Raw genomic sequence first — 22,928 nt, forward strand, 5'->3', positions numbered from 1 at the left:
TAAAGATTTATCTCAAAAGGAACTCCCTTTAATAAAGAAGCTATAAAAAGATAAAGTGTTTGACTGGACTGATAGCGACACCACTATTGTCCAACAAATCAAATGTGAACTTGTCCAAATCCCTGAAGTTTATTTTCCCCAAAACGATGATAAACTTATTCTTGAAATAGACGCCTCCGACTTTTGTTGGGGTTGTATGTTAAAAGCTATTCCACAGGATAAGTAGGATGAAGCTATTTTCACTAATCACCAGATTCGTGCCCGAAAAGCACCAATTCCAAAAAAGCTTCAAAAAGAAGAATTGATTTGTGGATATAATTCTGGAAAATTTAAACCAAATGAACAGAATTATATTATTTATAAAAAAGAACTTCTGGCAATTAAATTAGCAATAAAAAGATTTCATATTTATCTTGCTCCAGAAGACTTTATCATTCGAACTGATAATCAAACAGTTAAAGATTTCCTTATAAACAAAAAGAATTGTTTAGATGGACGTAGATTAAAATGGTACAATGTAATTGCTCAATATTCATTTTCTATTGAACATATTAAAGGTACTAATAATTTTCTTGCAGATTTTTTAAGCAGAAATCATAATGAAGTATCTCACCACGATATTTTTTTTCCTACAAATGAGTGATCAAGGTAAAAAGCCTTGTCCAGACAAAGATGATTGGATCACAATTGCTAAAAAGGCAATCGATAAACCAACTCCATCACAGCCAAACAAATGGTTTGTGGCTTTTGCTGGTCACCAACCAGGAATTTATGCCGAATGGAACGACTGTCACAAACAGTTACAATCATTTCCTGGCTCATGCTTATGACACACTTATAGATGCTCAAAATGTTTCTATAACGTGGGCAAAGCCTCACAAAAAATGTTTTCACAACTCCAGGAGCAAATAGAGGTAAAAGACTTCTATGATCCCGGACTTCCAAACAATTTTTATAATGAAATTATTAATGTTTGGAAATGTCATAAACTCGGTGCTAATAAGAAATTCAGGCAACACCTGAGTACTCTTACTGCTCTTGTAGCTGAACAAATAGCTATGATTGATGAGTTGAAAAAGCTTTGCATCCAAATCTGTCTCACAATCGACTGGGAAAAATATTTTTCTTTATCACAAATAAATTGTTTTCTAAAGCTTGCCCAGTTAGTTGGAGAATTAGATTTTCCACAAAATACGTTTGCAAAAATCAATCGTATATGTCTTCTTGAAAAAGCAAGAAACATTTTTCCTCCTGAACTTTTTCGAATAATCCTCTCCAAAGCATTGGATCATTCTACAACAATCAAAAACTTTTATTTTGCAAACCATGAAGACATCAATACCTTTGATGATATTTACAATGGGAAAAAAGTCCCAAAACTGACTCTTTTCATTATCCCCGGTTTTCCCTGGTCAATGGAACCTGTCGATTAGGGAGTAATTAACAAAATTACTTTCTCATCCAGTGACTCTTACAAAGATTTTTCGGCAATGATGAAAACAATGATCTATAAAGTCACTGCTCAATGGCAGTACAGTCGAAATCTCACTTTCTGGATTTCAAGTACTATTGGATAGAGAGAAAAAACTTGAGTCTTCCAACCATATCAGATCTGGTTTCTTAAGCTTACTAAAGCTGATGAATATGAGCACACACAGTTTCTCAACTCCGAAGAAATTGCCAATGGCATCCAGCCATATGAACTTGCAATGCACAGTCTTCTTCACCTATACGACAAAGCTCGCAGAATCCTAAACAGAACCTTTAACAACTATGACCAGCTCGGTTATTGTTGTGATGGACGACGACTTTTCGTCACTTCTCTGAATATGTATTATGAAGACTATTCCGAGAATAATGTTTCGACAGCCAAAGAATTCTTAAAAGAAATCGTGGCTAATACAATTGATGTTCCAGAAGTCATCCGTATAGGTGCCGATGACATCAATCTCGATTGGGATATCGCCGATGCTTAATCTCCAGTTAACACTCCTCCATTTGATGAAAATGAACTCCATAATCTCATAAATGCAATGGAAGGATAATCTGTCACTCTTCTCTCTAATCGACTGCAGTTCATCCAGCACACGACAAGAGGAGTTGTCATTTCTACAATTCATTAACAGTGAAAGTAGCCGAAAGTTGCCGACAAACTATTCATCAACAGTGAAAGTTGCCAACATCCACTTTAATGAACAGTAAAAAGAAAGATTCTTTCTTATCTTCTCAAATACTGTTTACCTTTTGTAATATTATTTAAACCGAGACTCCACTAAGGTTTCGGCATCTGAAGTTTTATATTTTCTCTGGCTTATTCTTATCTCTCTTTCTTGTAAAACATTCTCAGTTTTATATTTTGTATTTAATCCGCACTTTTCTATAACTGGTATCAGAGCCTTACCTCGTGCTTGGACCATTATTGTAAGCTTTCCTTATTATATTTCAATACTATTACAGTGTCAGTATTGTGCTTTATTTACTGTTATAAATCTCATATGTTTGATTACTGTTTAAAGCCCATATTGCCCTGTTTTAGCTTGTTTGTCTGTACGACTGTTTAAAAGATTTGTCACAGGAATATACGGTTTTAGGCACCATAACAGGAATCAAATGGTCTTAAGAACCCTTAACTGTTTCTTATGGCACAAACTACCTCTGTCGGATGTATCTGTAATATCGTAGGAAAAGACCCTAATAATTATAATCATACTCCACATTTTTTAACTTAAGAACCATCTAATTTTAACCAAATTGGAGCAGGAATGAACTTCTTAATAGACATGGTTAATGATTGGAAATACTCATTTCAACTTAACCTTGAGTCTACAAATTCTCAAATGAAAACCTCATTTGATGATTTGCAACAAGGAATGATCTCCTTAAATGATAAGCTTCAGACTTTTACACAGATTATCTTGATATCTGAAACTCAGGACACTCAAGATCTAAAAGATCAGATTCATCAGATGACTATAGATCTAGCAAAATTAAAAAAAGCAAAGTTATCTGATCTCTACCCTCCTGATGATCCACTAGATAAAGATAAAGTAGATAAACAATCTACTTTATCCAGTAGTATAATCTTTTTTGATCTCTGGATCTTTCGTTCCCTTCTGTCCTTTATGTTTAGTATTGGATGAAGATGTTGGTTTAACATACTTTCTGGATTTCTGGAAGGTTGGTTGTGCACCCAGCCGATCTACCCCTTCAGGTCGTTCCTATAAAAAACCCAAAAAGTTAAAATAGCGAAAATGGAAGAAAGGTAAAAAACCGATTCAGAAAATCAAAAAGTATGTTAAACCAACATTGCAAATGTTACATTTCCAATGAACCTGGTCATATTGCACCAAATTGTCCACAAAAAGGCAAAAGTGCATCTAAAATGATCAAACGACTAAACGCAGAAGACCTCTGTGTTGTTTATGGCAGCGAACTCTCCGATTCTGACATTATCCTTTATGAAATTTCCAGTCAATTCTCAGAATCGAGTGCTAGTGACGACATCGATGAAGATATCTGTATGATGCAGTTTACTTCTCCACAACCTGGCGAAACCTCTAACATTAAATTAAGTAGTGTTATTGGTGAAGAAGTCTAGTTTACGAACGAACAACTCATTCAGTTCGCAAAACTCCAAAAGCTGAAGAAAGAAGAAGTCTACAAAACTTCTAAATTTTTTATCTTTTCCAAACGAATTCTTGAACAATTCAGCAGAGATACTACCATCGATTATACCTCGAATGGAAGATGTGGATTCAATATCCTCAATAATGACAAGGTTGCACGATGGCGACAGCAAAATCCTCTCGCTCGTTATATTCATATTGGTAGAGTTCAGATCAAGATTACATCTTTGTTTCGCAAAGGAACTGATCAACCAATCCTTGCTCTCATTATGGATAATCGATTCCATAAACCTATTGACGCCCTCATCGGTGGCGTTCAATCCAATTTAGTTAATAACGTAATTTGGTTCAAAATCACACCAAATTATTTTGTCTCTCTCACTAATCCAAACATTGAGAAAGTTCTTCAAGTCAAACTCTAACTTTCCAACCTCAAAATGGATTTTAACTCCCCAAGCCTCGGCATACAGTGGAAAGTTCTCTACAAACTTACCCGTGAGCCTGAAACAGCTACCATTCCTACACTTGACTCTAAACTAGTCACTTTGTTTGAACCACGTCCTTTTGATTCAGTAATTGAACCAAAATTACTCAACTAAACAGATCTTGAAATTCCTCGCAATTGGTTATTCGAAAATATCAATTCCGAACCAAAATTGCGTATTTCAGAGCCTACTGTTACCACAATTCAAGCTTCCGGTTGAAATCTTTATATAACTAATAAAGAAAAACCACCACAGCTGCAACGTTCAGCCTCAGCCCACATAAACAGCAACTCCACTGGATGGGAGAAGATATTTCCTCCACGAACATCTAATGTTCATCCTTCTGAATTACCTCGTAGAAGGTTTACATGGGCCGAAAAAGGAAAAGCTCCCATTGATGCACCTTTCCTTCCTGGCTCCACTCAATCCATGAAGTCTGTAAAGTTTTTCCACTTCCAACACGGAAATGATGAAATCCTTATTGCACCTTCTTAAGGGAAAAAGTGCAAGTATACCTACGTAAACGGTATTCTTAACTTTAAGGGTTACAAACCTTATAGCTTATGCATTCTCATCGACACCGGCGCAACAACCAGTTGTTGTCGCTATAACGCTATTCTATCCGAAAAATGGCGACAGATGAAACATCCCATTGGCATTCAAGGTATTGACGCTGAAGCTCCCATGAATGTCATTCAATTTAAAGCAAAAGATATTGCTATTTGGCTACATGACAAGAAATTCATCATACCAAAATTACTCTGTTTTCCATACATGTACGGTGACTTCATTTTATGATGTAACTTTATTTATAGTTATCTTTCTTTACAGGTAAATGAAAAAATAATTTCTTAAAATAGAATTGTGCGACCTCTGCTAATTTTCAAAGTACGTCAAGATATTTAGCAAATATTTTCGGTGTCTTCCTCCTCCAAATGCTATGAAATACTGGTTACCCCAATATTTCCATGAACTTCCAAGTTCTTGGGATGAGCTCGCCATTAAAAGCCTATCCCGACTTTCTTGTTCATATCAAACGAACGGATAACCTTGGCTATCGTACTAATTTCATTTATGGTCTTATTAACCAATGTTCTCCAGCACAACCAGTCCCCATTACCAAAGGCCTTTATCTCTTTTTCACAGCAACAGCCTCTGAACCCACCACGCCCACCGGAGAAATTGAGCTTCGACGGAGTAGTCTACACTCGTTTCTACTCACCCCAAAGGTTCCTACTCAAATTTCCCTATTGGTTGACAAATTTGACCCAGACCAAGGCTCTAATCAATTTCTTTCTTCCTTTATTTCTGCGAGGTTGAAGTCCGAGAGTTGAGAGAGAAACCATCTCAAACTATTCCGACCCAGACCAAGGCAGAGCTATATCTTCAACCCTCTCTCTACCCTCTAAGGATCTGAACGCACATTCATTCTTCAGGTAATCTGCAATCCCTCTTTCTCTAACATTTTTAGGGCTTTTTTCAATCTCTCTTTCTCAAAAATTTTAGGGGTTTCTTCAATCTCTCTTTCTCTAACATTTTTAGGGCTTTTTTCAGTCTCTCTTTCTGAAACATTTTTAGGGCTTTATTCAATCCCAACTTCTCAAACATTTTTAGGGTTAACGCATGGTTTTTTTTATTTATTATTATTTATTTTTTTTCTCTGGTTTTATTGTAAATTGTGCTGGCTGAATTTGGTTTGTTTTTTGGTTGGATTTGGGTTTTATTATTTTCCATTTCCTAATTGATTGTGTTTCTCTTTTTATTTGTATTATGTACTCTCTATATATTGTTTGTGCTATATATAATCATCTCTTGATTCTAGTCCGGCATTATGATTCACTATTTTATTTATTCGACTTATTTTGGATGGTGTTGGAAAACCTTCTTATTGAGTGTATCACAAGAGCAAAAATAGTTGGCAATCATGAGCCTTTACTTCCTTCATGTGAGTGAGACAGGATTTGCCACTTGGAAATGGAATGTTAGAATTCCAAAAAGAATGAAGAGGCTATTCTCCGGAATTAGGAATTCGTCTTATCAAAATTTGTGAACATATAAATTATATATATATGGATTATTTTTTTTCCTTGTGAATAAAGAACTTAACCACAAAATAATTTTCACAAGTTTTAAAAGAGATATGATGACACGAATTAGTAAATAGTCAAAAGAAAAATATTGCTTAATGCAGGAAAAGTTGAATGAAAATAAATTACTTAATCACAAAAAAATCTACTGTTATTCTAATGTAGCTTTTTAATTTTTGCCTGAAAATGAAGATAATAAAAGATTGTATAATAAATTTGAATTATCTAACATGCTTGTTAGGTGTTTGTCCAACCATACATTTTGGATACATATCACACATTAATGTCAAGGCGTCGTGTGTTTGACAAGGACATGCCATGTGCTTTTTAAGAGTTCATGTAAATTACTCTAGTTTGATTTTGCAAAAAGTCATGATTGTGGCCTTCATTGAGCTTCATGTTCAATGTGATTTGTCAAACCTCATCCTAATGGTATATCTGATATCAAAGCAGTTGGTCCGATAATGAGACACAAGTCAGTTTTTTGTTAAAAAAAAAAAAAAAAAAATGTTCTTTCTAAAAGTTAATGCAAATGCACACACTTACCATATATTTTTGCCCCTACTAAGAGTCATCGAACACTTGATCTCTCGAAATGAAAGAGAAGCTTATATCATCTAAGCTAGATTTTATTGGTGACACGGGTCAAAGTTATCAAAGCATTCCTCAAGCTTTTTATGTGACATAAGAGCCACACTCTCTCTCAAAACTACAATAGAGATGAATTTGCTTTCTTCTTGTTCACAAGTTTTTAACAATATTGTTAAAGGGCCTAGTGTTTGCCCTTTAACAATATTGTAAAGGGGCTACAGACACTTTAACAAACAGGCAAATGCTTTTACATGGAATACTCGTATCTCTAGACATTGTAAAATGGGAAGTGTAATTTTATCCTTTTCCCTAGTTCATCTGGAATTGTATAATATACTTAATTTAGTTGAAAAATTAAGTTAGAATGAAATCATAAGGACAACTTTGATGTCTCATTTTATTTTTGTTAATAAGTTGACTCTATTGACAATATCTATGGGAGAAATCCAACACATAATAGCCAGTATATATATATATATATATATATAATGAATAAGAGATACTCGACCATGTAATTGTGTTGCATGTATCACCTTTTAATTAATCTCATAGTTTCTGCCATGCAAACCATGAACTACTATTGATGTGACCTACTTGACTGATGGTTGAATTTATCAAATAGGCTGAATGGGGCTAAGAGGGAGTTAAGCTACATTAGACTAACAGTAAAATCTAAATAAATTACTTAATCACAAAAAATGAAAATAAATTACTTAATCACAAAATAATTTTCAGGCAATTTCCAATGAAAACTCGTTATGGGCATTCTGCTACTCTACATGGCCAAGCTCTAAGTTGTAGAACAGGGATTTTATTTCTAACTATGCTGATAGTTGTGTTGCGGAAATAGAAAATTAGTTCTGAATTTTTTATTTCTAGCTCTTTTGCTTTAATTGTTTGATTCTTGCACTTTGTTTATTTCCCATGCCCCATTCTCCAGTTACATTCATAGATGTTAATGCATTCATCAGTGATATTCCTGCGTTACATAGTATGTCTATTAGTTTTAATCCTTTGGCAACCTTGTATCACTATTATACTCATTTGTTACTTTACTCACCAGAAAAAAACATAAAAAATAATGTTCAACTACAAAAGATTGGCTGGCATAATTGATTTTTAAATATTTTTTTTATGGTTAATCTTGATATTGTTTAAACTATGACAGCAAGAGAGTCATGGTAAAAAATTTATTTGATCATAAAACGGACATTTAAGCTGTAGAAATAAAAAGTGAAAATGTGTAGTGTTTTTTTTTTTCAATTTAAATGAAGATCTAGAAAGTAAAGTAATTCTAGTCGAACCAGTTCTAAGATCTGAAAATTGTTTAATTCTTTCTATCTAACTTGAAATGCTTCTATATTTAAATGCAGTTCCATGTCAATATCTAATTGAAGACACAAATAAGAAAGTTTCATATGGTGATGGTTACTTGAAAATATCTTTACTAGCATTAGAATTTTCATTTTGAAAGTTGATTGTTTGACCAATATGGCTTTATCTATAGCAAGAAACATGAATATTTTCAACAATTAGAAGTTGTAATATTGTTCTTATTTATTTGTACAAGGGTAATTTATGCTCGAATGAAGTTTAGGTGATGGATAAAGAATGGATGCACATCGCTAACAGGTTCTTATATGTAATAGATTGTATTTATAAAAGTTAATATTTTTTACATTAATTATATATTTAATTAAAAGTTAAAGCTTAAATTTTATAGAGGTGATCAATAAGCACCTTTTTTTTTTAGGAAGTAGTCATTATTATATGATTTTATTTTATTTTTAGATTTGTTGGCATTACATTTTTATTTTTCTTTTTCCTCACAGGGTTAATTTTCACAAGGTCATTAGGAGCATGCTCAAAGGTAATATATTTAACTCATAGGTTCCATTTTTTCATTGTTGTCTTTTTTTTTCTTTATAAATTGTCAATTATATATTTGGATGAATTATACATTTCTACCTCCATGTTAGACTCATGTTAAGGGGGTCACGTGTCTTAAAGTGACCAATTTTGCGGTGTATAGGGGGTCATATGCCTAAAGTGACCATTTTTGTGGTGTATAGAGAACTTTTCAATCTTTTCAGGTGTGATGTCAAGGAGCACTCCAGGCTGTCAAAATCAGTACAAATATCCGTTAGAACAAACTAGAAAAATAAAAAATTGTGTCTGACAATGTTAAGAGTTTGAACTGAGTCCTTTAGAATTGTGTCCCTTTTTCCTATGTTTAATTAAGAGTCAACACAAGATTTCTTAATTAACTGCAACATAAGCTAATTAAGTTAGACAATGCAATCAAATTAATCTTTGTGAGTTTAAGATTAAAGTCTGACAATGTTAGAGTTTGAACTTCGGTGCAAAATTTTTTGGGTCATAGATTTATCATATGTTATAATTTTTTTCTTTCTAAAACCCGTGTGATAAGATTAAACATTCCAGTGTAAAATATCATAGGAATATCTGAAATTTGGAGATTATAGCTTATATCCTTTATGTGGTAAGTTGGTGACATGAAATGGGATACCACTACATAATACTTTCTATAAGCATCCAAAAAAATCATTATTTTTGCCAAAAACATATCTGTCCATACATAGAAAGCAAGATAGATTTAAGTTTTCTACTAAACCAATTCAAGTACACATCCAGATGCTGCATATAATGTACTGAACTAAGTGGCCCATAATAGAATATAAAGATGCAAATGATTTTTATCCATTCTTTCTTTTTATTTTTTTATTTTTATTTTCCTAACAAAAATAAAAAATTGAATCAATAGTTTGGACAAAACTATGGCCATGCAGGAGAGTTTCTGCTTCTGCATGAAGGTTGCATTTTGATCCCTAAAGGGGGTCTGTTTAATTCCACATGACACCACCATGGCCATAATTGTTGTCTCAAAAGGGCTTGGCCTTGATATAGATGAGGTATATGGTATTGTTTACTGATTTCTTGCTGAAACAATATGGTATTTAAGTTTTTAATCTTTTTGGTATAATTAGGGAAGGGTGTCTAATGTTTCTCTTTAGTGGAGTTGGGACATATTTAGGTGTTATCAAATCCACAATAAACTTCTTAAAAGTTTTAAAAAATGTGGCAAATTAGTTTTAAAAAATCATCAACAAATGGCCTGAATAGATAAAAATATTTTTATCGGTTGGTCACTGGATTTGCTAGCTTGAAGAAAAAATTTATTGAACCTTGACTGTACTGTAGTATTGTGGCATTTAATTCGATGGATAGAATTTTCATTGATTGAGATTTTATTGGTCCACATGATTGATATTAATTACATTTCACCATGGTTAAAGGAAGTAGAAGGGGTGTGTACATATTTAATCACTTATAAATACTTCTATTGATTTTATGTTCACACCACCATTGATAAACTTTTACGTATTTTTGGAAGCTGTGTGAATCTATCATGTATAGCGCACATATTTCTCGTAAACCATGGGTAATTTTGATCGACAAGGGTGAGTCTGCAAGGACATTTATGGTAATCATCCAATTTATTAGCTCCCTTTGAACTAGAGCCAATCACACATTTACATAATTCCTTGAATTTAAACAGATATTATGCATTTTCTTTGATTTCACGCCTTGTCCTTGTCGTGTTAATTGAATTGTTTCAATCTTGTTAATTTTCTTAGTTATCTCGTTCCATGTTACTTTATGCTATCGTGACTTCGGAATGATCATATACATGTAACTTGACTTAGATTCTAGGTGGCATGGTCCACATGTAATGATTTATATCAATATGCAAAATTTCTAAACCCTTAGATTTCAAGTGATATCTCTTGAAGATATAAGGACCTTGTCGTGTTATATGGAGTATTTCCTACCTTGTTTAATTGCATGGACATTATGCTTACTTCGTGTATTTAAACCTCATTCAGGATACTTGAAACTGCGCGCTTGCTTCTTGTATCTAGATTCCATTTAGCATACTCGTGTCTTGTATACTTGCCTTATGTGTTTCCAATCTCATTAGTATACCTATGTTTTGTATACTTACCTCGCATTTTTTCATCTTCATTTAGTACATTTATAACCGGTATGCTTATATGTCGTGTATCTCGTTTCAATCACATGAGTAGCTTAGGATGATCATTGAGTCTCACTCTGACATAGACGTTAGGTGGCATGACCCTTTTGAATTGTTTCAAGTTAATGTAAAAATCTATAAGAAATCGAGTCATGCATGCTCATTCTCTACGAGTAAACTATTTTACTCACCCTGAAGTTACTGGGGTTTTGTTCAGGTACGAAGACTTGGTTCGTGATGATCATCGCTCCGTGGATGACTTGTAGCTTTTAGGTTTTCATTTCATGCAAATGTTAGTGTGAAATATCATTTCATAGCCTTATGTATCAAAACTTATATTCTTTGATTCCGTATATGTAAATTGTGCATAACTACACTCTTTTCAGTATATTTAACACGTATAAGATGAGGCCGGAGGCCAATGACATGTATTTTGTATTCTATGCACTTTTGTTTTCCAGGTTTATTATGATAATATTGAAAAATGCTAAGTCATTACTTCATAACTTTTGCATTGGGTGTGGGAATTCCATTCTTTTTCTTTCATAGGGTTCCTATGATCATGTATGAGGTGTGGCCAAGGGCCAAATACCATTTCACTCTAGGTTTTGTATTGTGGTTCAATTTATAGTATTTTAAGTCATTTTTGACCGTTAAGAGGTCTTATTTTGCATTTGGGATATTTTGAAGTCGCGGACTATTAGGACGCATCTTAAATGTCTTTTTACATTTGCGTGCATATCCACATTTCACAAAACTCTTAAGTTTCAACTTTGGAACTATTTTTGGGCTATTTTATGAATTTTCATGAAAATTCATGCATTGGGACATCATTTTAAGTTCCTCTTTGTTTTGACATGTTTTGGACGCTTACATGATGCTAGGGAATGTTTTCAAGCTTGTTTAGATAATGTAGAATGCATGTAGAGCTTTAGAGATGGCCCAAGCACCTCACACACACATTGTAACAGCTTTTTCTACTGCAGCAGATGTGTCGGTCAGCTGATGAGTACCCATCAGCCGGCTGACCAAACTCTCGAGACCATTTTAATAGGCTTTTTAGGAAAAACCTCATTTCGGCAGACCGACGGTTGAGTTTCGACCGGCCGATGGTTGCATTTCAGTCAACCGATCCTCCCTGGGACCATCTTCTTCATCTTTTCCTTGGACAGCTTTGTTATTCCAACTTTGGGGAATCATATCTCTTTCATTACTAATCCAAATCTGGTCGTTCTTGAGTCTAAGTTCAAGAGCTTGAAGTTTTCTTTCCAATGGTACCAACAACTCATCTAAACTCCTTCTATAGTGTGAGTTATTCTAGTTTTAGTGAGATAGGTTCATGGTAATTCTTAAATGGAGAAGACCACTTTGTTTTAAATTCATAACTTTTCCATCCGGACTCTGAATCAGGTGATTCTTGAGTCTAACTACGTTCATTTTTCGTAATCTTTCTAATGGTGTGCACGGTGGCACCCATTTTTGTGTGAAATGACCATTTTGCCTTTGGTTCATTCTTTTTGGGTTTGGTATTCTTGCTTCATTTGCTTGGCTCATTTGAGTTCTGTGACTTCATGGGGAGTCATCTTGGTGCCTTAGGGATGACGTACGTCTCTTGAAGCCATTTTGCTTCTTTTGCTTTTGCATTTCGGATCCGTTATTAGGTCATCTTTTGGTTCATCATAGGACACACTGGGTTGAAAAATCTAGGGTCGTTATAGTATATTTGATCTCCAAATAGCCTCCTCCTACCTCCGTATGGGGAGTCCAATCATTTCTTGGGCATGTCGGGTTTTATCGATGCTTCATTAAAGATTTTAGCAAAATTTCTCGTCCTTTGTGTCATTTACTTGCAATGGACGTTCCTTTTGTCTTTAATGAGTCATGCTTAGAAGCTTTCCACAAGCTTCGCTCGCTTCTTTCTTTAGCTCCCATCATGAATCCTCTAAATTAGGCTCTTCCATTCGAGATTATGAGAAATGCATCTGATTATGCTATGGGTGTTTTCTTAGGACAACAAGTAGATAAGCTTCCTTATGTTATCTACTATGCGAGCAAAACTCTTTCACAAGCACAATTGAATTATACAACTACTGAAAAAGAGTTACTTGCAGTTGTCTTTGCTTTAGATAAATCCAGATCTTATCTGTTGGGTTTTAAAGTAGTGGTCTATTCTGATCATTCTGCTTTGAGACATTTTCTTTCCAAAAAGGAAACCAAACCCTGTTTGATTCGATGGATCCTCTTACTTCAAGAGTTTAATTATGAGATCCAGGATAACAAAGGGTCATTAAATGTGGTAGCTGACCATCTTTCTAGAATTCGTATTGAGGATACCTCAACTTCACTTCCAGTTTATGATTCCTTTCCGGATGAACAACTGTTTGTGATTCTTATTCAGATTTGCCTTGGTTTGTTGAAATTGTGAACTACCTCACAATAGGCAGAATCCCTTTGTCTTGGTCAAAGTAGGAAAAATGATCGATTTTTCTCTCAAATAAAGATGTACTATTGGGAAGATCCTCAGCTCTTCAAATACTGTGTTAATCAAAACATTCGTAGATGTGTTCCTGAGAGTGAATTTCATAGTATTCTGACCTTCTGTCATAGTTTAGCTTGTGGAGGTCAATGCGGTTTTTTTTTGCCATCACTCTTTCGGGATGCGTATTTGTTCTGTAGGTCATGCCTTCGATGTCAGCAGTTAGGATCAATTTCTAAAAAAGGTATGATGCCCTTAACTCTAATCTTAGTTATTGAGGTTTTTGATGTTTAGGGTATTGATTTCATGAGTCATTTTGTTTAATAAAAAAAAATGAATATATTCTTGTGGCTGTTGATTATGTGTCTAAATGGGTTGAAGCAGTGGCTACTAAAACTGCCGATCACGCAGTCGTGATTAAGTTCATTCAAACGAACATTTTTAGTTAGTTTGGTATGCCACGAGCTATGATTAGTGATGGGGGTGCTCATTTCTATAATAAGTATTTTCGTACTTTGGTACAAAGATACTCCATCACTCATAAAGTTATTACTTCTTTTCATCCCCAAACAAGTGGCCAAGTTGAATTATCCAATCGTGAAATTAAGAGAATTCTTGAGAAAATGGTTAAGCCAGATCGTAAAGATTGGTCTTTAAGACTGAATGATGCTTTGTGGGCTTACTGAATAGCTTATAAGACTCTGATTGCTATGTCACCTTACCGTCTCGTTTATCGTAAAGGGTGTCATCTTCCTGTAGAATTAGAACACAGAGCTTTATGGGCCATAAAAAAACTCTATTTTGATATGAACTCTGCTGAATCTAACAAGAAGCTCCAACTAATAGAGCTCGAAGTATTACGTAATGATACTTATGAGAGTGCTAAGGTTTATAAATCAAAGACTAAGGCATTTCATGATAAACATATCTTACGTAAGACTTTTAAGCCTGGGAAGAAAGTTTGGTTGTTTAATACACGACTGAAACTTTTTCCTGGCAAACTGAAGTCACATTGGGAAGGTCCATATATGGTTATTTTTGTTACACCTTACGGTGCAATTGAGATATAAGATTGTAAGATTGGACAATTGTCTAAGGTCAATGGACAAAGACTGAAGCCCTACATCGAGGGTAGTGTGTAGAGAGGCACAGTGGAGTCAGTAGAACTTCATGATCCTATTTACTTGGACTAGAGAGGTCAAGTTTTCGTCGAGCTATCGACATTAAACTTAGCATTTGTATGTTGTACCATAGTTTTATTTTATTTTATTTTATTTTATTTATTTATATATTTTGTATTATTTAATTTTTTTTTGTCTTTTCTAGGTTTTAGGTTTATTTTAAATTCATTTTAGGTTTAAGTTAGTCTAGGTTTAGATAAAATAGAAAAAGAAAATAAAAATTGAAAAATTGAGAAAAAACCAAAAATTTGTCTCGAGCCTGAACTTTGAGGCTCAAGCATTAGCTATTAAAGGCTTGAGCATTAGTACTTTATGCTCGAGCCTTTCATCATCGTTAACTCTATAATTTGTGGCGGCAAGCTCGAGCTTACATCCTTTAAGCTCGAGCCTTTGGTTTTGAAAGTCTTTAAACATAAGGAAATTGAGTACTCCGTTTTCTATTACACAAAGGATGTCCGTTTATTAAAGAGTCTCTCAAGGTTTTCTCTATGTATCTACGAATGGAATAAAGTATGGGCGCATATGCCGGCACATTGTCGTGATGTAGTAGAGTTTAGTGATGAGGGATACGTAGCAGTTGCTATTAGGAAGGCAGATAATGACGCTATAGAGGACGAGAAGGATGTCTCTGATAACTAGGCCCCGCTGAGGAGGAGTCCAGTTCCTGTAGCCTAGCCTGAGAGTTCTTCTCAGGCTGAGATTAGAGCTTTATAGGCCAGGGTGGCCCAGCTACAGGACAGCTAGACGATGCTGAGACAGATGCTGACTGCACAGCAGAGCATTCTGGAGGAGCTTTTACGCCGCACCCCGTCTGCCCCTTCTAACTCTACTGATCTGCCTCCACCTCAGATAGATTAGCTGACTAGGGCTTTTCTATAGTTTCTTTTGTTGACTAGGACAGTCTTTTGATGTATTTCTTTCATTATAATGTATATATGCCATAAGTCTGTTATTTTGAAAAGCATTGTACTCATTTTGCTGATATATATACATACTTTCTGCCTATTATTTCCTTATGTTGATATTTGAGTTACTTGTGATATTTCTCTCTTATTACTACATATGCTTGATACTCTGATATGTTTTGAGTTGGTTGATTTTGCCAGATGTTACAGATTAAGTTTGGGGGTGATGTTCTAATTTACCCTTCTGAGTTTTAGTTTTGTCTAACTTTGCTGGTCTGTGTTTCTGGAAATATCTTTCTAATCTCTCTTTTGTTCTCACACATTGAGGACAATGTGCAAAATAAGTTTAGGGGTAAGGTAGTTTGAGGCTGAAAATTTAAAAATTGCATACCAAGGATATGATATTTGATGCTAATAGCATGAGTTTGAGTCTGTTGATTGTTATATACTTCGTTTGTAATCTGATATTGGTAAGATATGGTTTGTATGCTAAAATATTGTAAAAATGGATTCTTAAAAATTTTGAAATCAGTTGGTGGCCTGTGATCCACTTTATTAGGATGATCCTTGTTTAATAAGATTAATCTTGGAGATGCTACACTTTGCACATATTCACACTTACATGAATTCTGTGGAGTAAATACTAGAAGTCTTGTTTTGTTTTGAGTTAAACTGAGATGAACAGATAGATTTGATGATTTTGATAACCAAGGCATATATATAAAAAAAATAAAAAATAAATTTGAAAAAAAAATAGAAAAGATTGGTATGTATGCAATGTACTAAAAGAAAAAAAATTCTTCACTAATGTGAAAGAAAGAAGAAAAATAAAGAAAAGAAGTGGAAGAGGATCAAGTTCAGGTTCTGTACCTAGATTGCTTGAGTGATTAAGTCCTTAGGGGTGTGTTATGATACCTAATGCCCTAAGACCATCTGGTCTGGGAGTCATTGACTGAAAGCTTGTTACATAAGGGGTTTAGGTTGCCTATATTACTCGAACAATTAAGTCCTTAGGGGTGCTTTATCACTTAATGCCCTAAGATCATCTGGTCTGGGAGTCATTGGCTGAAAGTTCATTACAAGGGTGATTTAGAAAGCTTAATAGACCTGAACATTGCACAGTATCCTTTTTGGAAAAATGCATACCTTGAAAAAATAATAATAATAATAAATGCCTTAGGAGTTGGAATTTGAAAAGTTTGCCTGTGAATTGAGGAATAGTTAGAAATAAATGCAAGTACGGATAGTAAGCCACATATTGAATTGTACAATCACTTTCCAAAAGTGTTTTGAAGATTAAGATTATTGAATGAATGATTAAACTGATATATGGGGACCATGGCTGTTAAATTCACATTAGAAGTTGAAAGTTTTCCTGATTAAATAATTGGTTGTACTTCCTATATTTGACTGATTAATGAATTGCAAGAATAATATGATTTGAAAACAGACTTGAATAAGCTTACTGTGTAATTAAGGCACTGATTCGAGAAGTTTGTGGGTATCTTCACAGGAAACCCTCATGAGACTACAACTTGTCCACTAGGGGTAACCTAGGACTTTAAAGGCTTGTTGCATAAGCTAAATGCAACAGTGATCCCCACGATAGTGGATTTTTAGTTCTGTACTACTAAAAGACTAGCAATCTGTAAGTTTGGGGGTGTGATGAGCACTGAATATTTGCATATTTGAGCCCCTAAATAGACATATGTTATAGCCTAAAATGATACTTTTATCTATTATTAGACTGATTTATGCTTGATGTGTGTTTGTAGGTATTTTCCCAGAGAAATGGTTAAAACCAGGACTTTATGATGATATCGAAGCTTACAGAGTCATTGTCGGTCATCCAGAGTAAGCCAGGAGCTTTAATGGTGAAGTTTGGAGGAGTTTAATATCCAAAGCTCGAGCCCAAGTCTTGAGGCTCGAGCCTTATAAGCCAAAGAAGAAAAATCAATAAGGAATTAATGCTCAAGCCTTGTACCTTCAAGCTCGAGCCTGAACAAAGGGTGCTCGAGCCTGACCATAGGGTGCCTAAGCCTTGACCATTAAGCTCGAGCACAAGGTGTCAGAATAAGAAGAGTTGATTTCCAAGCTCCTAGACCTCGTGCATAACCCCAAGGATCGAGCACCATCCATTGAAGCTTGAGCCTTGAGAACCAAATGCTTGAGCCTGGTACCTAGTGCTCGAGCCCATGAAGCTTTGATCAAGCAATGTTAAAAGATTTCAATCCCAAGAATATTCTAAGTGTTGAAGAAAAAGACGCTTTGGAAAGTAATTGAAGAAATTTGGCTAAGTGTTAAAGTGAATATCAAACACCTTTCTTGAAACTCAAGCATCAATCCAGAAAAGCTTAAGCCTTATTCCTTAAGCTCGAGCCTGAAATTTAAAGCTCAAGTCTTTGTTCCTAAAGCTCAAGCCTTCCATGCCATGTCAGATTTAAGTTACGGGAATGTTCTCTTTTCAAGCCGTATCTCATTCCAGATAGGCTAGAAGACCTAAAAGCCCACCAGATCCTTATTTTCTTCTATAAAAAAAGGCTTAAGCCTTGATAGAAGAGGTCTAAAATTCTAAGTCCTTTTGCCATGTTATTCAGAAGGCTGATACTGTGGTGGCATTTAGGGTTTCCACAACCTTAGAAGGTGAAGATCTTGAGAAGGGAAGTGTCGTCTGTGACGATGGAGACAACTCCAACACAGATGATATCTGACATCATCATGAGTAGCTAATTTCTCTCTTAGGGCACTGATGTAATCCAATCTAGTATTATGGTTTGATTGTTCTTAACTCTGGGATTATTTTAATGTATTTTATGTTTGATTATATGACTATGAGTAATTGAGACAACTCAATTGGTTTTCATGCTTTAAATAGATTACAAATTCTTATTACCTTGTCTTAGATATAATTGTTTATTTTCTATTCTCAACCTATCTTAGTGGACGGTATCTGGCGGAGCCCTGCCGGACATGAGAATAGAGGTCATATAATGGTGTTCTAATGTTTTTTTATTTTTATTTTATAAAAGAATATTTTCATAATCTATGCTAAGGAAAGGTGGATTGTTTACAAAGTAGTTAGAATAGGTAGGTGGATAATCCATGCTAAACGTAGATAGGTTATAGTTAACTGAATTTTGTAAATCACCTTTCTTTAAAACCCGAATTGAACGAATGTTATTGAGTTCAATTCCTTTAAAAACATAATCGGTTAAATTCCCAGAGTTGATATAATTAACCATAGTATGATGATTGTGGTGAAGTCAAAGTCCTAAGATTTCTTTCTTTGATCACTTAATTTAATTTAGTTTAATACTTCGTTTCAATTTTAGTTTGTTTTTAATCATGACAACCAAGCAAACTTTTCTACCAGTTACCTGTAAACCATTAGGACTAAAGTAAAAACTAAATACTAATCTCATCTCCCTGTGGGTTCAACATCCTCTTTACATAGAGCTATCCTACACGGAATCATTATATTGCGAGTGGTAAAATTAGATACACCACCTTCCACCTACCAAGAAGCTGTTATAGGAAATGAATCTACCAAGTGGACTATTGTTATGACTGAGGAGATTGAATCTCTTCATAAGAATCAGACATTGGAGTTGGTAAAACCTCCTAAAAGCCAGAAGATTATTGGTTGCAAATGGGTCTTTAAGAAAAAGGAAAGAACTCTAGGTGTTGAAGATGCAAGGTACAAAGCATGTTTGGTGGCAAAGGGTTATAGTCAAAGAGAAGGTGTGGATTTCAATGAAGTATTCTCACCAATTATGAAACACACCTCTATCCGCTTGTTGCTTGCCATGGTTGCTTTATTAACTTAGAGCTTGAGTAACTTGAAGTTAAAACAGCTTTTCTACATGGTAAGCTTGAAGAAGAAATTTATATGCATCAGCCAGAGGGGTTCGTTGTTTAGGGAAAAGAAGACCACGTTTGTTTGTTGAAGAAATCCTTGTATGGATTAAAGCAATCACTAAGGCAGTGGTACAAGAGGTTTGACATTTTTATGGTTGGACATGGCTATTTGAGGAGTAGCTATGATAGTTGTGTTTACTATCGGAAGCTCTCAGATGGTTCTTTTGTATACTTGTTGTTATATGTTGACGATATGCTTATTACTGCAAAAGACATGTCAGAAATCAACAAGTTAAAATCTCAATTGAATACTGAATTTGAGATGAAAGATCTTAGTGCAGCGAAGAAGATTTTGGGCATGGAAATTAAGAGGGATCACTAAGCTGGCAGGTTGAGTTTGTCACAGAAGAGTTATATTTAGAAAGTGCTTGAGCGGTTCAACATGCAGAATTCCAAGCCTGTGAGCACACCACTTGTGACGGCCTAAGTTTTTTAACCTGGTGCGTCAGTGATGAACCAAAAGATGACCCGATAATGGATCCAAAATGTGGAAGTAAAAGACAAAACAACGGTTTCTAAAGATACAACATGACTCTAAGACACCAATGTGACCCTCAACAAGGTCACGGAACCCAAAGGAAACAAATGCGGAAGCAACGTTTCAAAAATGAACAAGAATGAACCTAGGGGAAAAAACATCATTTCTAGCTTAAAAGTGGGTGCCACTGAGCACACCATTGGAAAGACAACGAAAAATTAATGAATTTAGACTCAAGAATCACTTGATTTGGAGTCCGGATGAAGAAGATATGGCTAACGGAAGAAGAAGGGGCAAAACGGTCAAAAAGTACCAACCCAAGAACATTTAACCGGTTAGAAGGCCAAAAACAGTGACAAAAACGCTGCCCACACTCATGTAACTGGTTATGAGACCCCATCTAAACGTTTAGATGTGAAGGGGCAGTAAGGGTGCGACCCAAAAACCTGGCAGCAGGGGTTTTCCCGGAAAAAATGGAAATTTGAGAGCCTAGATGACATTTTCTGAAAAAACACAAAGAAGAAACCCTCCTCAAAATCAAGTTTCTACGTGAATCAAAAGGAAAATCGAAAAATACGCACCGTGAAATGTCCAAAATGCCCTACCAAGAAAACTGGTCCAGAGGGTCCAAAAAGCTGCTAAATTTAAAAACTGAGAGCTGAACTTCGGGATCGATTTCCGATGCCAAGACGACATTTCCCGGAAAAAAAACGAAGAAAAAAACCCCCCTAAAATCACATTTTCTATTCAACTATGTGAAGAACGGAATTTATTTCCCAAAGAAAATTTCCAAAATACCCTTAGGTCAGATTATGCAACAAAAGTGTAAAATGAGTCCGTAGGAGGCTCATTTCACCAAAGAAGAAGCTTTGCCCGGAAACAACCATGCACGCAAACATAAATTACCTAGTAAGATGTGCTACAATGGTTCATGTCCCAAAAATATGGCCGATACAAAATATGACCCCCCCAACGGCCAAAATGCCATAAATGAAGTTTGAAACGAAAACTTAGAATTTAAAATCATGAGATGGTTTCAAAATGCTGTTTGGTCCTTGGCCACACCTCATACATGTTAAATGAATTATAGATAACGAATTTCATACACAATACACGCTCTGGTGCAAAATCGCATACTAAAACGCATGAATTTCATATAATCTCATTAAAGGAAAAAATCAAAATCCATGACATAAATGTGATTCTAAAAGAAGTTTGGCCATTGGCCTCATGTCATATACATAAAATGAGAATCAAAAGTGTGCTTAGGCACACATTACAAGTTTCGAATCAAATATACACATTTGACAATTAAGACTACAATTGGCATTCCGAGCCAACCTTCACAAAAATAGAAGTCTTCGAGTCCATAAGTCATCCAAGCATAATGGAAGTCTCAACTTTAATTCTTTTACCTGAAATATGCCCCAGTATCGTAGGGGTGAGTAACATAAAGCTACTCATAGGAAATGAGCATGCATCGACCTACGTTTTACAAGTTTGCATAATTTAATTATTGTGGTTCATTCCACCAAACGTCTATGTCAAAGGTGAGACTCAAGGAGCATCATAGCTACCTAAGATCATTTCTAGCATCAATCATCTCATTCATGCAATTTTAGCAACATAGGGTCATTATTACACAAAGCAACAACATAGGAGCATGCTTACACAAAGCAACAACATAGGAGCATGCTTACACAAAACAATAATATAGGCGCATGCTTACACAAAGCAATAACATATAGATTCTCAAGGTTATCAACTTGAAGTTTAAAATGTAACATCGACTAAATATAACAATTTAGCATAATTAGAATAGCTAATACCACACATCAAGACATAGATTCTCTAGGTTATCAACTAGAAATCTAAAAGTGTGAAATCAACTAAATATAGCAATTTAGTATGGATGTACTTAACAACATCAAATCGCCAATAGCCAAAACCACAAGTCAACAAGGTAAACATGATTGTAACCTTGGAATTGAATGCGAAAACAAACAGTGGAAGACTTGGACATCACGCTCCGAATTCTGCCAAGACCTCAATAGTTATTCCGGGCACTAACCCGCAGGGAAGACCACCCTAAGTGCGCACTATCTCAATGACTTAGAGGACTCTCGTCCCCGTACTAGAGCCAAACCCTAGCCATCTTAACTCAACAATGTTCCAAGATTCCAAAATAAGCCAAATAAGTTCATAACTTATACATATTACTATTACATAGTAACAAGTTAGCAATATAACTCTCAATTGTGCATAATAAGTATTTCATATCCATAATGCTACGAAATCACAAGCCAACAATATATTCATATTAGAAACATACTCTCATGAATATAAATTTAACAACAATGCCCTTCAATGCATATAACACAATCAAGTGAATACTTCACAAGTCTAAATCCATGATCTTAAAATAGAAGAACCTTCTAAAACATGATTAAATCCATGGATAAAATAGATAGAAGCTAATTACATCAAAATAATTAAACTCTCTAGATTTCAAACCATTTCCCATTGTCCCCAATTTAATATATGCTAGTAGACATATCATGGTCATTACATATATTTACACAAAAGCTTAATTAGGCCCATGAAACCACAAAATTAGATTTTAATTAATTCTCTTAATTAAAGTCTCTAAATTTTCAAACTCAACCAAATGTTCTGAAATTAAAGTATGTTAACAAACATGCCAAAACTTAATTTAGAAGCATAATACAACTCAATTTCATGTAAGGTACGGCCATGAACCTTAATCTTTCACAAAAGATAAATATTAATTAAAAGGAGCAATTCTTATTTAATTAATCCAAATTTAATATATGTTAACCAACATATTAAAACAAGATTTTCTACTATGCCACAATTCAAATCAAAGTTATATATCATCATGAATTTTAAATCTTATACAAAGAATTAAAAATTACTAACTTTCTAGATTTGATACAAGGCACATATATAAGTTGTATAATGATGCTAAACACTCAATACAACACACACAAAAGCCTAAAACATTCCCTACCTCCATTTGAGATGAAATCTCAAATCCCCACCAAAATAAATCAGCCCCGAATCCGACGAAACTCCTAAGTTTTGTCGGGGACAACACCACGAG

At 34.7% G+C, this 22,928-nt stretch overlaps 1 protein-coding gene across 7 annotated transcripts; it reads left to right on the forward strand.

The window, feature by feature from the left end:
• The first annotated feature begins 4,991 nt into the window (after positions 1-4,991).
• Positions 4,992-18,300, forward strand: LOC132300704 (uncharacterized). Of its 7 annotated transcripts, XR_009480539.1 has the most exons (5): positions 4,993-5,340; positions 5,427-5,547; positions 8,360-8,421; positions 8,622-8,659; positions 11,064-11,287. XR_009480539.1 is itself a non-coding variant. In XM_059797904.1 (4 exons), exons 1-4 carry the CDS (start codon positions 5,186-5,188, stop codon positions 17,264-17,266), a joined length of 390 nt encoding a protein of 129 aa, XP_059653887.1. In that variant the 5' UTR covers positions 4,992-5,185; the 3' UTR covers positions 17,267-18,300. The 7 variants fall into 7 exon arrangements, 2 of the variants coding, with proteins under 2 accessions (XP_059653887.1, XP_059653888.1); XR_009480540.1 differs by lacking the exon at positions 11,064-11,287 and adding an exon at positions 17,184-18,300 and having other exon boundaries at positions 4,992-5,547; XR_009480541.1 differs by having other exon boundaries at positions 4,992-5,547; positions 8,360-8,431.
• Positions 18,301-22,928: the final 4,628 nt, after the last annotated feature.

The sequence above is a fragment of the Cornus florida genome, unplaced genomic scaffold (genome assembly GCF_030987335.1).
Source record: "Cornus florida cultivar Cherokee Brave unplaced genomic scaffold, ASM3098733v1 CherokeeBrave_3.0.0_Hap2_Chr03, whole genome shotgun sequence".
Lineage (NCBI taxonomy): Eukaryota > Viridiplantae > Streptophyta > Magnoliopsida > Cornales > Cornaceae > Cornus > Cornus florida.

Excerpts from the sequence above, each read along its gene's own strand:
- LOC132300704 (XM_059797904.1), top strand. The coding sequence starts at position 5,186 with ATGGTCTTATTAACCAATGTTCTCCAGCACAACCAGTCCCCATTACCA. Across the intron at positions 5,341-5,433 it reads CGTTTCTACTCACCCCAAAG|TCCGAGAGTTGAGAGAGAAA; the intron begins GTTCCTACTCAA and ends GCGAGGTTGAAG. Across the intron at positions 8,660-17,183 it reads CATTAGGAGCATGCTCAAAG|GTATTTTCCCAGAGAAATGG; the intron begins GTAATATATTTA and ends GTGTGTTTGTAG.